General features: G+C 41.0%; 1 protein-coding gene across 3 annotated transcripts in view; it reads right to left on the bottom strand.

The window, feature by feature from the left end:
• The window catches only part of NEK11 (NIMA related kinase 11), a 269267-nt gene that overhangs the window by 78230 nt on the left and 175139 nt on the right, over nucleotides 1-15898 (bottom strand). The window contains exon 14 of one of the 3 annotated variants that reach the window (XM_032594670.1): nucleotides 8912-9171. The exons of the other annotated variants lie outside the window; for them this stretch is intronic. Within the exon in view, the coding sequence (XP_032450561.1) occupies nucleotides 9127-9171 (45 nt within the window). The 3' untranslated portion in view covers nucleotides 8912-9126. Of the gene's footprint in view, nucleotides 1-8911; nucleotides 9172-15898 lie in introns of those variants that run through there. 3 annotated transcript variants of the gene reach the window in all.

Below are 15898 nucleotides of genomic sequence, written 5' to 3'. Positions count from 1 at the left end.
TGACTCCCTCCGGCTGCCACAGGGCCCCTCCTGAAGTGGATCACCTAAGGAGAAGCGAGCTAAGCCTGCCCCCCTGCCGCCGTGCACCTTGCCTACCCACCCCAGCTAATACGCCAGATCCCCAGCATCACAAGCCTGGCAGTGTGCAAGTAGCCCAGACGGGCCACACCACCCCACAGTGAATCCCGCCCCTAGGAGAGGGGAAGAGAAGGCACACACCAGTCTGACTGTGGCCCCAGCGGTGGGCTGGGGGCAGACATCAGGTCGGACAGCGGCCCCGCCCACCAACTCCAGATATACACCACAGCACAGGGGAAGTGCCCTGCAGGCCCTCACCACACCAGGGACTATCCAAAATGACCAAGCGGAAGAATTCCCCTCAGAAGAATCTCCAGGAAATAACAACAGCTAATGAGCTGATCAAAAAGGATTTAAATAATATAACAGAAAGTGAATTTAGAATAATAGTCATAAAATTAATCGCTGGGCTTGAAAACAGTATACAGGACAGCAGAGAATCTCTTGCTACAGAGATCAAGGGACTAAGGAACAGTCACGAGGAGCTGAAAAACGCTTTAAATGAAATGCAAAACAAAATGGAAACCACCACAGCTCGGATGGAAGAGGCAGAGGAGAGAATAGGTGAACTAGAAGATAAAGTTATGGAAAAAGAGGAAGCTGAGAAAAAGAGATAAAAAAATCCAGGAGTATGAGGGGAAAATTAGAGAACTAAGTGATACATTAAAAAGAAATAATATACGCATAATTGGTATCCCAGAGGAGGAAGAGAGAGGGAAAGATGCTGAAGGGGTACTTGAAGAAATAATAGCTGAGAACTTCCCTGAACTGGGGAAGGAAAAAGGCATTGAAATCCAAGAGGCACAGAGAACTCCCTTCAGACGTAACTTGAATCGATCTTCTGCACGACATATCATACTGAAACTGGCAAAATACAAGGATAAAGAGAAAATTCTGAAAGCAGCAAGGGGTAAACGTGCCCTCACATATAAAGGGAGACCTATAAGACTCATGGCTGATCTCTCTTTTGAAACTTGGCAGGCCAGAAAGAATTGGCACGAGATTTTCAGTGTGCTAGACAGAAAAAAATATGCAGCCGAGAATCCTTTATCCAGCAAGTCTGTCATTTAGAATAGAAGGAGAGATAAAGGTCTTCCCAAACAAACAAAAACTGAAGGAATTTGTCACCACTAAACCAGCCCTACAAGATATCCTAAGGGGGACCCTGTGAGACAAAGTACCAGAGACATCACTACAAGCATAAAACATACAGACATCACAATGACTCTAAACCCGTATCTTTCTATAATAACACTGAATGTAAATGGATTAAATGCGCCAACCAAAAGACATAGGGTATCAGAATGGATAAAAAAACAAGACCCATCTATTTGCTGTCTACAAGAGACTCATTTTAGACCTGAGGACACCTTTAGATTGAGAGTGAGGGGATGGAGAACTATTTATCATGCTACTGGAAGCCAAAAGAAAGCTGGAGTAGCCATACTTATATCAGACAAACTAGACTTTAAATTAAAGGCTGTAACAAGAGATGAAGAAGGACATTATATAATAGTTACAGGGTCTATCCATCAGGAAGAGCTAACAATTATAAATGTCTATGCGCCGAATACCGGAGCCCCCAAGTATATAAAACAATTACTCATAAACAGAAGCAACCTTATTGATAAGAATGTGGTAGTTGCTGGGGACTTTAACACCCCACTTACAGAAATGGATAGATCATCTAGACACACGGTCAGTAAAGAAACAAGGGCCCTGAATGAGACATTGGATCAGATGGACTTGACAGATATATTTAGAACTCTGCATCCCAAAGCAACAGAATATACTTTCTTCTCGAGTGCACATGGAACATTCTCCAAGATAGATCATATACTGGGTCACAAAACAGCCCTTCATAAGTTTACAAGAATTGAAATTATACCATGCATACTTTCAGACCACAATGCTATGAAGCTTGAAATCAACCACAGGAAAAAGTCTGGAAAACCTCCAAAAGCGTGGAGGTTAAAGAACACCCTACTAACGAATGAGTGGGTCAACCAGGCAATTAGAGAAGAAATTTAAAAATATATGGAAACAAACGAAAATGAAAATACAACAATCCAAACGCTTTGGGACGCAGCGAAGGCAGTCCTGAGAGGAAAATACATTGCAATCCAGGCCTATCTCAAGAAACAAGAAAAATCCCAAATACAAACTCTAACAGCACACCTAAAGGAAATAGAAGCAGAACAGCAAAGGCAGCCTAAACCCAGCAGAAGAAGAGAAATAATAAAGATCAGAGCAGAAATAAACAATATAGAATCTAAAAAAACTGTAGAGCAGATCAACGAAACCAAGAGTTGGTTTTTTGAAAAAATAAACAAAATTGACAAACCTCTAGCCAGGCTTCTCAAAAAGAAAAGGGAGATGACCCAAATAGGTAAAATCATGAATGAAAATGGAATTATTACAACCAATCCCTCAGAGATACAAACAATTATCAGGGAATACTATGAAAAATTATATGCCAACAAATTGGACAACCTGGAAGAAATGGACAAATTCCTGAACACCCACACTCTTTCAAAACTCAATCAGGAGGAAATAGAAAGCTTGAACAGACCCATAAACAGCGAAGAAATTGAATCAGTCGTCAAAAATCTCTCAACAAATAAGAGTCCAGGACCAGATGGCTTCCCAGGGGAGTTCTACCAGACGTTTAAAGCAGAGATAATACCTATCCTTCTCAAGCTGTTCCAAAAAATAGAAAGGGAAGGAAAACTTCCAGACGCATTCTATGAAGCCAGCATTACTTTGATTCCTAACCCAGACAGAGACCCTGTAAAAAAAGAGAACTACAGGCCAGGCCAATATCCCTGATGAATATGGATGCAAAAATTCTCAATAAGATACTAGCAAATCGAATTCAACAGCATATAAAAAGAATTATTCACCATGATCAAGTGGGATTCATTCCTGGGATGCAGGGCTGGTTCAACATTCTCAAATCAATCAACGTGATACATCACATTAATAAAAGAAAAGAGAAGAACCATATGATCCTGTCAATCGATGCAGAAAAGGCCTTTGACAAAATCCAGCACCCTTTCTTAATAAAAACCCTTGAGAAAGTCGGGATAGAAGGAACATACTTAAACATCATAAAAGCCATTTATGAAAAGTCCACAGCTAACATCATCCTCAACGGGGAAAAACTGAGAGCTTTTTCCCTGAGATCAGGAACACGACAGGGATGCCCACTCTCACCGCTGTTGTTTAACATAGTGCTGGAAGTTCTAGCATCAGCAATCAGACAACAAAAGGAAATCAAAGGCATCAAAATTGGCAAAGATGAAGTCAAGCTTTCGCTTTTTGCAGATGACATGATATTATACACGGAAAATCCGATAGACTCCACCAAAAGTCTGCTAGAACTGATACATGAATTCAGCAAAGTTGCAGGATACAAAATCAATGTACAGAAATCAGTTGCATTCTTATACACTAACAATGAAGCAACAGAAAGACAAATAAAGAAACTGATCCCATTCACAATTGCACCAAGAAGCATAAAATACCTAGGAATAAATCTAACCAAAGATGTAAAGGATCTGTATGCTGAAAACTATAGAAAGCTTATGAAGGTAATTGAAGAAGATTTAAAGAAATGGAAAGACATTCCCTGCTCATGGATTGGAAAAATAAATATTGTCAAAATGTCAATACTACCCAAAGCTATCTACACATTCAATGCAATCCCAATCAAAATTGCACCAGCATTCTTCTCAAAACTAGAACAAGCAATCCTAAAATTCATATGGAATCACAAAAGGCCCCGAATAGCCAAAGGAATTTTGAAGAAGACCCAAGCAGGAGGCATCACAATCCCAGACTTTAGCCTCTACTACAAAGCTGTAATCATCAAGACAGCATGGTATTGACACAAAAATAGACACACAGACCAATGGAATAGAATAGAAACCCCAGAACTAGACCCACAAACGTATGGCCAACTCATCTTTGACAAAGCAGGAAAGAACATCCAATGGAAAAAAGACAGTCTCTTTAACAAATGGTGCTGGGAGAACTGGACAGCAACATGCAGAAGGTTGAAACTAGACCACTTTCTCACACCATTTACAAAAATAAACTCAAAATGGATAAAGGACCTAAATGTGAGACAGGAAACCATCAAAACCCTAGAGGAGAAAGCAGAAAAGACCTCTCTGACCTCAGCCGTAGCAATCTCTTACTCGACATATCCCCAAAGGCAAGGGAATTAAAAGCAAAAGTGAATTACTGGGACCTTATGAAGATAAAAAGCTTCTGCACAGCAAAGGAAACAACCAACAAAACTAAAAGGCAACCAACGGAATGGGAAAAGATATTTGCAAATGACATATCGGACAAAGGGCTAGTATCCAAAATCTATAAAGAGCTCACCAAACTCCACACCCAAAAAACAAATAACCCAGTGAAGAAATGGGCAGAAAACATGAATAGACACTTCTCTAAAGAAGACATCCAGATGGCCAACAGGCACATGAAAAGATGTTCAGCGTCGCTCCTTATCAGGGAAATACAAATGAAAACCACACTCAGGTATCACCTCACGCCAGTCAGAGTGGCCAAAATGAACAAATCAGGAGACTATAGATGCTGGAGAGGATGTGGAGAAACGGGAACCCTCTTGCACTGTTGGTGGGAATGCAAATTGGTGCAGCCGCTCTGGAAAGCAGTGTGGAGGTTCCTCAGAAAATTAAAAATAGACCTACCCTATGACCCAGCAATAGCACTGCTAGGAATTTACCCAAGGGATACAGGAGTACTGATGCATAGGGGCACTTGTACCCCAATGTTCATAGCAGCACTCTCAACAATAGCCAAATTATGGAAAGAGCCTAAATGTCCATCAACTGATGAATGGATAAAGAAATTGTGGTTTATATACACAATGGAATACTACGTAGCAATGAGAAAAAATGAAATATGGCCTTTTGTAGCAACGTGGATGGAACTGGAGAGTGTAATGCTAAGTGAAATAAGCCATACAGAGAAAGACAGATACCATATGGTTTCACTCTTATGTGGATCCTGAGAAACTTAACAGGAACCCATGGGGGAGGGGAAGGAAAAAAAAAAAAAAAAGAGGTTAGAGTGGGAGAGAGCCAAAGCATAAGAGACTGTTAAAAACTGAGAACAAACTGAGGGTTGATGGGGGGTGGGAGGGAGGGGAGGGTGGGTGATGGGTATTGAGGAGGGCACCTTTTGGGATGAGCACTGGGTGTTGTATGGAAACCAATTTGTCAATAAATTTCATATATATATATATATAAAAAATGAGAAAAAAAATAAAATAAAATATTACATAAGTGTGTTATTTCATAATATAACAACTGGTGGGATTTGGACCACTTTTTATGAATGTGGTGAAACCCAGGATCATTTCATGTGCTGATGTATAGAAGAGGCAATGATGAAGAAGATATGTCTGGTCAATCCTGGTCAATGAGGCCAAAGCACTAACTAAAGACCTTGGTGTCCAGCCCAGGAATAGGGAGGCAGGAGATCCAGAAGAAGAAAAAACAGATCCCTTCCTTCTTCTGTACCCTTGTGGTCTCCAAACTTAACAGGGACAGCCTTGAGGCAAAGAGGAAACTGGCAGAGACATGCTCTGTCGGAGGAAAAGCAGAGCACCCATTGGCACACACAGGTGATGACACCACTCCAGCAAGCCCGGGTTCTAAGCCTTGCTGCTCTACTAAGTGTGCTGGCCTAGGCCAAGTAGTTTGACTTCTCAGGTCTTAGTTTCTGCATCTATATATGTGAGGCCAACTTGGTCCCCAGGCCAAGCTTCCGGCCAAATGCAGCCACGTGAGTGACTTCAAACAATATCACATGGAAAAGAAGAACTTTCTAGTGAGTCTAGGCAACCCACAGAGTCATGAGACAATAAATCACTGTGTTTTTTTTTTTTAATGTTTATTTATTTTTGAGAGAGACAGAGACAGAATGCAGATGGGTTAGGGGCAGAGAGAGAGAGGGAGACACAGAAGCAGAAGCAGGCTCCAGGCTCTGAGCTGTCAGCACAGAGCCCGACGCGGGGCTCAAACTCACGAGCTGTGAGCTCATGACCTGAGCTGAAGTTGGACGCTCAGCCGACTGAGCCACCCAGGCGCCCCAATAAATCACTGTTCTAAGCCATTAATTTTTGGAGCACTTTGTTACACAGTAAAAAGATAACTGAGATACTAGATAAACTGAGATGGCAGATCATGTACTTTACATTTTTATTTATACAGCACCCCGCACAGTCCTGGGAACATGACCCATGCTAAATGCTCACCTGCCCAGGTCTCTTCCAGCTTCCATGATTTGCAAGTAAGTAAAACAGAAGACTGGCATCTACTCTTTAGATCATAGTCTACCTCTAGGTGGACAGCAGGGCTCTTCCCACTCAAAATTCATCCTTACTGGGAAAGTAGAGGAAAAAGCATACTACTTCTTAATTCTATGGCCTTAGTCAAGTAGGTTAACATCTCCAAACCTCATTTTCCTTCATTTGTAAAGTGAGGAGAATAATGTCCTGTATCTCACACAGGGCTCTAATGAAAAGCGAATGAAATAATAAAAAGCCTTTAGAACAGGATATGGCTTGTTGGAAATAGTCAATGGGTGGAAGAAGAGAGTTGGGCAGAATGGGATGGGACGGGAAAGGGACAGAGACATAAAAGATTAAAAAGTCCCAATCACTGTGCCTGCCACAGAACATGGAGATTCACAATAAGTATTTGAGTTGAGTGCAAGCAACAGAAACAGCAAGAACCGGAGTCAGGTTGTAGGAAGCATCCAGATGGTTGGGACATTTCAGTTATATCTTCCTAACACAGAGGATAGGGAATCCTGTACAAGGGTGTGGCGAGGGCAGAAATAATTCTAATTCAATTGAATGAATGAATGAATGAATGAATACTAACTTTTACTAAGGTCTTAATATGTGCCAATGTTGCACCAACTTACATGTATTAATTTATTTAAACTCAGCTAAGTGGCGCTATTGTTCTCCCCATTTAATAGCTGAGAAAACTGACACACATACAGATTCCATAATGTGACTAGGTTCATGCAAGTAATAAGAGGTAGAAAGGGTGGTGTGTCTCCAGGGCCTGAATTCTTCTTAGTCACTACGATACGCATATAGTCGAAGGCAGGGCTCCAAACCCAAGCGGAGCTTCACAATATTACTGAAGGAACCAGGGTGTAAATTCATGACAAAGACTCAAAAACAATTCCTTGCTGTTGACTGGAACTTGTGCATTTCCTCACTGTTTCATGATTTAAATTGATCTCTGCCAGAGCTAAGTGGCCTAAGAGAGCGACCACGTCAAGACAGATGCCAAATTACAGTGCCACCAGCCTTCACTCATTTCAGCCAAGGCCAGGAAGCCGACTTTCATATGCTGTGAAAATAACACAACGGTTCTTTTGCTGATGAATTTAGATGCTCTTCAAGTCTCCTTCTCCCATAACCACCAAATCCTCCCTAACAGGAACAGGCCTTCCAGGCATAAGGAACGTCTTGTAAGATTCAGTTCTGAAAAACTGTCCCACAGATTCAAGTTCAGTCAAACACCCAGATTTTATTTATTTTTTTTTCAGAAATAGATGCAGTAATTTGGCCAGTGAATTAGAAACTACATCTCGGGGAAGCGGGGGGAGGTAGCTGTTTTGAAAAGGTTAAGTCAGATCTGTAATGTATGTGAGAACCAGCAACGCCTGGCCAGTGGCCCCAGAAAGAGCTATGATACCTGGCCACCTCTCCTTTTAAACAGTGTTTATAAAGAGATATTAAAAATAATATGTCCTCTAATAATTTACACTTGTTTTTTATTCTGGAAAATACTAGGAAATTATCCAAAGAAAATAAGTATCACCAAAGAACTCATCGCTATGAATGCAACACGCACAAAAATATACACACATATCTCATCAGTGTTTTCTACACAGATCTATCTTTCAGATATTTGAAGTTATAGTGCATATGTAGAGTATACACAGAATACACAGACACCCATGCAGTTTTGTCTGGACTTTCATCCCATGCTATTAAAAATTCTTCAGAAACATAATTTTAATAGCAGCATAATATTGCACTCTAGTGCCATATCACATTTATTTACCCATGCCCCCCTCATTGGACCTCCAGGTTACTTCCACTTTTCTTTATTTTAAGTAATATTGCAGTGACTATCTTTGGACATACATCATGGCCCCATGTTTAATATTATTTCTTTAGGTTAGAAGAATTATTGAGCCAAAGACTGTAAACATTTAGAAACGGTCCTTTTTTCTCTGCTCTCGCCCTTATCTTCACACTCTCATCCATCCCAAGCAGAGCATTTTCTTCACAATGAGCTACTTCATACTTTGTTTCATCCTCCTCTCATTAAAATTTGCTTTCCCTCAAGAAAAGATATGGTATATCCATTTAAAGCCAAGTTAATTGATAAGGCTCATGTGTTATCTCAGGATATTTGTGTTTCAATAAGGGATATAACCTCATATCAGAGGAATGAATTTCTAATAGCAAAAGTTTAGGCAGCAGAAAGCAAGCATGTCAAAGGAAAAAGTCAGGTGGTATCTTTACAGGGCTGTAAAAATCATACTGCACAGATTCTCATTTAAATATCAGCAAGTTCTGTCTGACTAAATAATCCAGATGATCTCCTCACCTTAGAGCTAGTCGTGGTGAACAATTAGTTAGTACAAACACACACACACACACACACACACACACACACACACACACACACAAAAGGTCACTTCATTACCCAGCTGTATCCCATTCAGAAAACATTTACTGAATACTAGTTATATGCCAAATGTATACAAAGATCAGGGAGAACAGATGAGCCTTACTTAGCCCATGGTTTGAGGACATATCACCCATTTCCATAGATGGAAGGGAAGAGGGCACATGAACTGAGGCCAGGAGGGATGAGCTTGTGTCCCAGAGTATAACAGACCATCCTCTTTCAGCAGGAAATTCCATTATTTCCCGTGCAATACATTTTCTCCACAATCAGGTGGCTGGTAGGGTCACAGAAGCCAAACCAGGAAACCAATACAAAGGCCCTTTTTTTTCTATTAAAGGAGAAAGAGCCACATATTAAAAGTAAACAAAAATCCAATAACTACACTAGCTACCCTAGCTCAAGCTACCATCACCTCTTGCCTGGACCATGCAACAACTTCCTTACTCCTTTGCTTCCACTGTGGTTTCACTTCGATCCATTTCCCTCACAAGAGCAACTACTGCGTTGCTGTGCACAGAATAAAATCTAGCCCTCTGTGCATAGGATAAATCCTATCATGGCTTTTCCATGCTCTGTGTGATCCAGCTCCTCCTGATCTTTCCAACCTCACTTCTTTCCTATTTCCCTCCTGTTCACTATGCACCGACCACATTGCTCTCTTTTCTTCAAATGCATCAAGATCATTTGCACCTTGGGGCCCTTCTCATTGGCTGAGAACGCTCTTGTGTCACATATTTAAGGGACTGCCTTTCTCATCCTTGAGGTCACAACATTCTGTCACATGCTCAGGGGTTCTCTGAGCACCTATCTGAATTATGTTTCCACCACCACAGCCAGCCCTATCACAGTGCTCTGTTTGTTTTGACTCACTTTTCCAAAGAGAAAATTAATGTTCTGTTCATTATCGTGAGCTACATGAGTGCAGAACCATACCTGCTCAGAGCTGGGCACACAGGAAGCAATCCATAAACCTTTTCCAAACATGTTGATGAAAGAAAAGCCACACCAGAACAACAGACAAAATATTCTTGTTTCTACCTCACTGCACGTTTTACTTAAATTCAGAGCATCTCAATCCTGGGCAAACTTTGAGTGCATCTTCCCCACTGAATTCTTTTGGAGGATTTTATTCGCAGAGCTTCCTTTTGAGCCATCTGACTGTGCAGCTCGTGCTTCAACCTGTCTTTTCTTCTCGCCTCTCAGATGTCTTACCATAGGGCTATTTTCTGACTCCTTCTGAGCTGACCCCAGAGACAGATATGACCTGACAGGCTGTCCCCAAACTGGAGCTTCCTTTGGTGAAATCCTTCTCGTGAGCCTTCTGGGAAACTTCCTGTGGCTACCTTCCGAATGTCCCCAAATGAGGCATGTGGTTTCCAAAGATGACCCCACTGTGGGCCACAGCCTTGCCACCACAGGGTCCACACCACTGGGCACTATGGGATGTGTAACTGTTAAGGGATAAAAGCTTCACATGGAGCATGTGAGTGTCAGGTTTAGAACTGCTCATCCCAAATTTAGCTTTCTGCTCATTAGTCTCTCAGGCTTTCCTCATTTCATGGTTGGTTCTTCCTGGGGCTGGCTCACTATTCTTCCCAATTCCACATTCTAGCAAGCCTCATGTTACTCATCCTACAGACCCTGTGACCCTTGAGGAACTGGAACCTTTACTCCCTGGGTCACAGATTCATCTATTGTGGCCTCAAGAAAACTATCCCTCATCAACTCAGTCTACAAAACCATCCCTACTGCTACTGTTACGAAACATTTGCCGATATTTACCGAAGTATGAGCCAAAGAACTTTAAAATTTTTATTTAAAGTTTATTTATTTTAGACAGAGAGACAGAGACAGAGACAGAGCATGAGTGGGGAATGGGCAGAGAGAGAGGGAGACACAGAATCGGAAGCAGGCTCCAGGTTCTGAGCTGTCAGCACAGAGCCTTAGGTGGGGCTTGAACTCACAAACCATGAGATCATGACCTGAGCTGAAGTCAGACACCCGAATGACTGAGCCACCCAGGCGCCCCTAGAACTTTTTAAAAGGAATCTATGAAAATACGTCTCAGAAATACTGTGTATGATACCTTGGAGATTCACAACTTTCAAGAACATTTTGAAAGCTCTGAAAAGCTCTCTAGTAAAGATTTAAAATCTTGTTTAACACAGTATTTCCTAAACCTAATTGCCCATGAAAGCTAGTTCATTCTGTGAAAGTTGCAGGAACATACTTTGGGAAATCCTCATGTGAACAAATAGATTAACAGAGCCTCCCGTGTTAGTTCATACATTCTAGGATCCCCAAGCGTCTTTACCGAATTCAGTCCTGGGACTTCTGCAAGCTTCCTGTCCTTACTTTTTTGTTCAAGTAAAATTTTCTACTATGAGAACCTCTCTTCTGTTATACATAATAAGGTCCTCTTCACTGGAGGAAAGATTGTTTAGTTATCTTTACTAATGCCTTTAATTTTTCAATTAAAGAATTTCTTTAGTTCTTTGAGATTAAAAAATAATGCCACTTTCCCACCATTGCCCTCAAATCTCTTTACTTAAAACAGTTAGCAAGAACTAGCATTTCAGCTAGTAGATATTTGCATGTAGTTATTTACATCCTGCCACTTCACATTAGAACCAGGATTCTTTAGATTCTGGAGCCACTTCTAGAAAAAGGATGGAGCACAGTTTTGCTTTTTTTCGTCTGCATAGATTAACTGAAAGGGTTTTATACTTTAACTTTACAAACATAGGTCACAGTTACCCAAAGAGTTTTAGGATGAAACTAGAAAAGTATTTTCAGAATCGGTAACTCACATTTGGTGATGGCAGACCTGTATTAAATCCTGTGTTAATTTGAGTATTAAAATTCAATGTGCTTCAATTAATTTCTCACTCTCCCCCTTTTTTAAAACTGAAGTGTAAAAAAAAGAGGTTAGAGTGGGAGAGAGCCAAAGCCTAAGATACTCTTAAAAACTGAGAACAAACTGAGGGTTGATGGGGGTGGGAGGGAGGGGAGGGTGGGTGATGGGTATTGAGGAGGGCACCTTTTGGGATGAGCACTGGGTGTTGTATGGAAACCAATCTGACAATAAATTTCATATATTGGAAAAAAACTGAAGTGTAGTAGACATACAATATTGTATTAATTTCAAGTGTACAATATAGTGATTCAACATTTATATACATTAAAAAGTGATCACCACAGTAAAACTAGCTACCATCTCACTCTCCTTTTAATTGCTGACCTGTGGAGAAAAGCCTAAAAGGGGCAATGGGAAAACAATTAACAGGAAACTGTTGCATGGGGCAATTTCTACCTCACACTTGTGATAGAGAGGCTTTCCAATCTTGTTTTGTATTCTTAGCAAATGGAGCTCTTGGCCTATCAGCTTTGGAGATGAGGTCTGCAAACATTTGTGGCTGACTGTTCTCAGAGTTAATGTCATTAAAGCAGCCAATGAGTGTCTGGGAAGCAACTAGCTGTTCTTTTTTTATTCAGTAGACACATAGTCCTCTTACCCGATGATTCTCAAATTTCACTGTGTGTAGGAATCATCCAGGGATCTGGTTAAGAATGTTGAATCTGATTCAGTAGGTCTGGTGTAGGGCTGAGATTATGCATTTTAACAAGCTCTCAGTAGCTGCTGATGCTGCTGGTCCACGGACCACAATTTCAAGAGCAAACTTTAACCAACATGAATGTTATGGACATTGAGTTGAGGTAGACTTCTGTAATGAGCGGGCCACGAGGATTGTTCTAGAAAGGTCTATCTGCCTCAGAGAATTCTCTTTTATTCAATTAGTGTGAATGTTACTTTAAGCTGGGAAGAAATGCCATGAGCACCTATTTTGCTAACTCAAGACTTTCTGACTACAGCGCCATTGACATGTTGGGCTTGGTAATTCCTTGTGTGGGGGACCCTGGTGTGCACTTAGGGTGTTTAGCAGTATCCCTGTCCTCCACCCACTACTAGTACCCTCCCTCATCCCAGGTTGTGACAATTAAACACACCATTAGACATTTCCAAATATCCTCTGGAGGGCAAAACCCCACTGTGCTTACATGGAATCACATGGCATCATATTTGTTGTGTTCTATTTCAGAGTAGCTGAGTTTATAGTTTTAATTGACCACAATGTGGATGTAGCTCACAACTCTAAAGTCATCTCCACGAGGGAGAACTATTTAAGTACTAAGACTAAGACATTTCACCTTCTCTGCATGGCTGCAAGAACATGATGCCTTTTCTTTCCTGACATTTAGGATAGTGGGATGTGTGTGTCCAAACATATATATGTATATGCGGGGGGTGGGGGGGTGGGGGGGTGGTGTATAACCATAGAACTTACATTGAAACCACAGATATTAATATATTAGACACATTACAATATATGTTTAAAACAGTAGCAAAATCTCCCCCTTTACTCTTATTTTCATTCAAGAAATACGTGCAGAACTTTGGTGTGGAAAGTATGGTACTAGATATTTTCATGATGAATTAGAGAGTGGCAAAACTCAAAAGAATCACTGAAGTGCTCAGTTTCAGACACTTTAATATTTTGACTCTTGCATACACTGGAAATTAAAAGTTAATTTAACTTTTTAAATTTATTTTTGAGAGAGAGAGAGACAGAGTGCAAGCAGGGAAGGGGCAGAGAGAAGGAGACACAGAATCCAAAGCAGGCTCCAGGCTCTGAGCTGTCAGCATAGAGCCCGACGCGGGTCTCAAACTCATGAACTGTGAGATCATAACCTGAGCCGAGGTCAGATGCTTAACCAATTGAGCCACCCAGACGTCCCCAAAAGTTCATTTAAATGTTAGCTTTGAGTTAACACTTTTTTAATGTTCTGAAACCTTTCTTTGGGCTGTAACAAAACAAAACAAAACAAAACAAAACAAAACAAAACAAAACACCCTATCATTGTCAACCACTTCTGTTGTTTCCCTAGTCAACTTACTATTGATATAATTAGAGAAGTATGACTCCTGGAAAACATAAAAATCTCCCAACCATAAAGAATTCAGTGGTGTAGAAAAAGCAGTTTTCCTTTACAGGAAGAAGACTTTCTGTGAGCATTATTTTGTTGGGATCTAATACTCTGGTAGATGCAATGGACCAAATTCTTAATAACATTTGCATATGGATACTCAATAACAGGACAAGGTAGTCAAAACATAGTTACAAGGTATATATCAAACCAGAACTACAGGGCATCTTACATTTTCATAATTAGTGCTAGAGGAAAGCCCCAGATACTGTCAGCTGTGCATATCACAAGCATTGCTTTGTTCCTTGAAATTCAAACTTTTACTTGAAAGTTGACAAGAAGCTGTTTTGACAAATATAATCCAATAACTACACCACCATATTTCTATGCCAATATTCTTGCTAGAAAAAGAAAAATAATCTTAATTTAGCATCTATATTACCTAGGACAGTTTCAGCTACAACTAACGAAAAACCTACATAAACTGGCTTAAACAAAGAGCACGAGTATGTTACTTTCCATGCATTCGCAGACCCCCTCTTCTCCAAGAAAATATATCCTCACACTTTTTGGCCACAATGGATTGCATATTCATCTTAAACCAATCCCTCTCAAGTGGAGTTGATCCCAGTGGCCAGACTGGGTGGAATGAAGCAGGACTTAGGATTTATCCAAAATCCTTTGGCCACTGGCACAAAGCTGAGGCTCTACAGAATGGACCAAGGGAGAGGGGCACAGCCTAGTGGTTAAGAGCATGGACTCTGAAACAAGCCTGCCTGAGTTTAAATATGGCCTTGCCATTTGCCAGTCTTGTGTCTTGAGCAAATTACTTAACCTATCCATGCCTCCATTTCCCCACCTGTAAAATGGGTTGTTGGGAGGATTAAATGTTAGCATCTGTAAAATGCATAGATCCATGCCTGGCACATATTAATTGTAATATGTGTTTGTTAAACAAAATGCTCAAAAATGTTTTTTTGGGGGGCGCCTGGGTGGCGCAGTCGGTTAAGCGTCCGACTTCAGCCAGGTCACGATCTCGCGGTCCGTGAGTTCGAGCCCCGCGTCGGGCTCTGGGCTGATGGCTCAGAGCCTGGAGCCTGTTTCCGATTCTGTGTCTCCCTCTCTCTCTGCCCCTCGCCCATTCATGCTCTGTCTCTCTCTGTCCCAAAAATAAATAAACGTTGAAAAAAAAAATTAAAAAAAAAAAATGTTTTTTTGGTACACAGCCAATATGGCTCAGCATCTTGGAGTGAACCAGCTTAACTTCCTGGTCAAATTGTTGCAATGGGTAATGCAGTTGAAGGAATCTCTTTCTGAAGCAATTTGCTTCTCAAGCTATCGTGGATAGTCACTTATTCCCCTGAGGGAACAAAGCAATAAGAACCCCCTCACAGAGAGTCCTAGTCCCATGAGGTTTGTTGTCCAAAGTCTAAGGACATTTGACCTTTATCTGGATGAAGAAGACACTGCAGAGGAAGGAGCCCAAAGAGAGGAAGGCAGAGACATAAAGACGCTGTGTCCTTCACTCCGCCACTCCCCACCCCACCACCATGAATGTCTTCCTCTCATTAAGTGAGAGAAAAAGAATTGCAAGTTGGCTAAAAAGAAACAAAGCACTTATTTAAAAGAAGTGTTACAGGGAGAGAGCCAAAGCCTAAGATACTCTTAAAAACTGAGAACAAACTGAGGGTTGATGGGGGTGGGGTGGGAGGGAGGGGAGGGTGGGTGATGGGTATTGAGGAGGGCACCTTTTGGGATGAGCACTGGGTGTTGTATGGAAACCAATTTGACAATAAATTTCATATATTGGAAAAAAAATAAAAGAAGTGTTACACAAGTCTGAAACTTGAGCAGTTGAAGAAGAGAGGCGTTAGTTACAGAGTTAGGTAAATGAAAACAATTTACACAGTTCTCTTTGAAGCTGAAGATAGATCGATCAATCGGATCTAGCAGTTGTATCAGTAAAATGGAAACAAGTTCACAATGTTGTGCCCTTCTTGGAATGAATTCTGAATGAGTGAATGAATGAACAAATGAATGAATGAAAGGCAACTAGCTGTCAGAAGATC

The sequence above is a fragment of the Lynx canadensis genome, chromosome C2 (genome assembly GCF_007474595.2).
Source record: "Lynx canadensis isolate LIC74 chromosome C2, mLynCan4.pri.v2, whole genome shotgun sequence".
Classification (NCBI taxonomy): Eukaryota; Metazoa; Chordata; class Mammalia; order Carnivora; family Felidae; genus Lynx; species Lynx canadensis.
The sequence above is the reverse complement of the archived record's forward strand: the minus strand, read 5'-3'. Positions and strand labels throughout refer to the sequence as shown.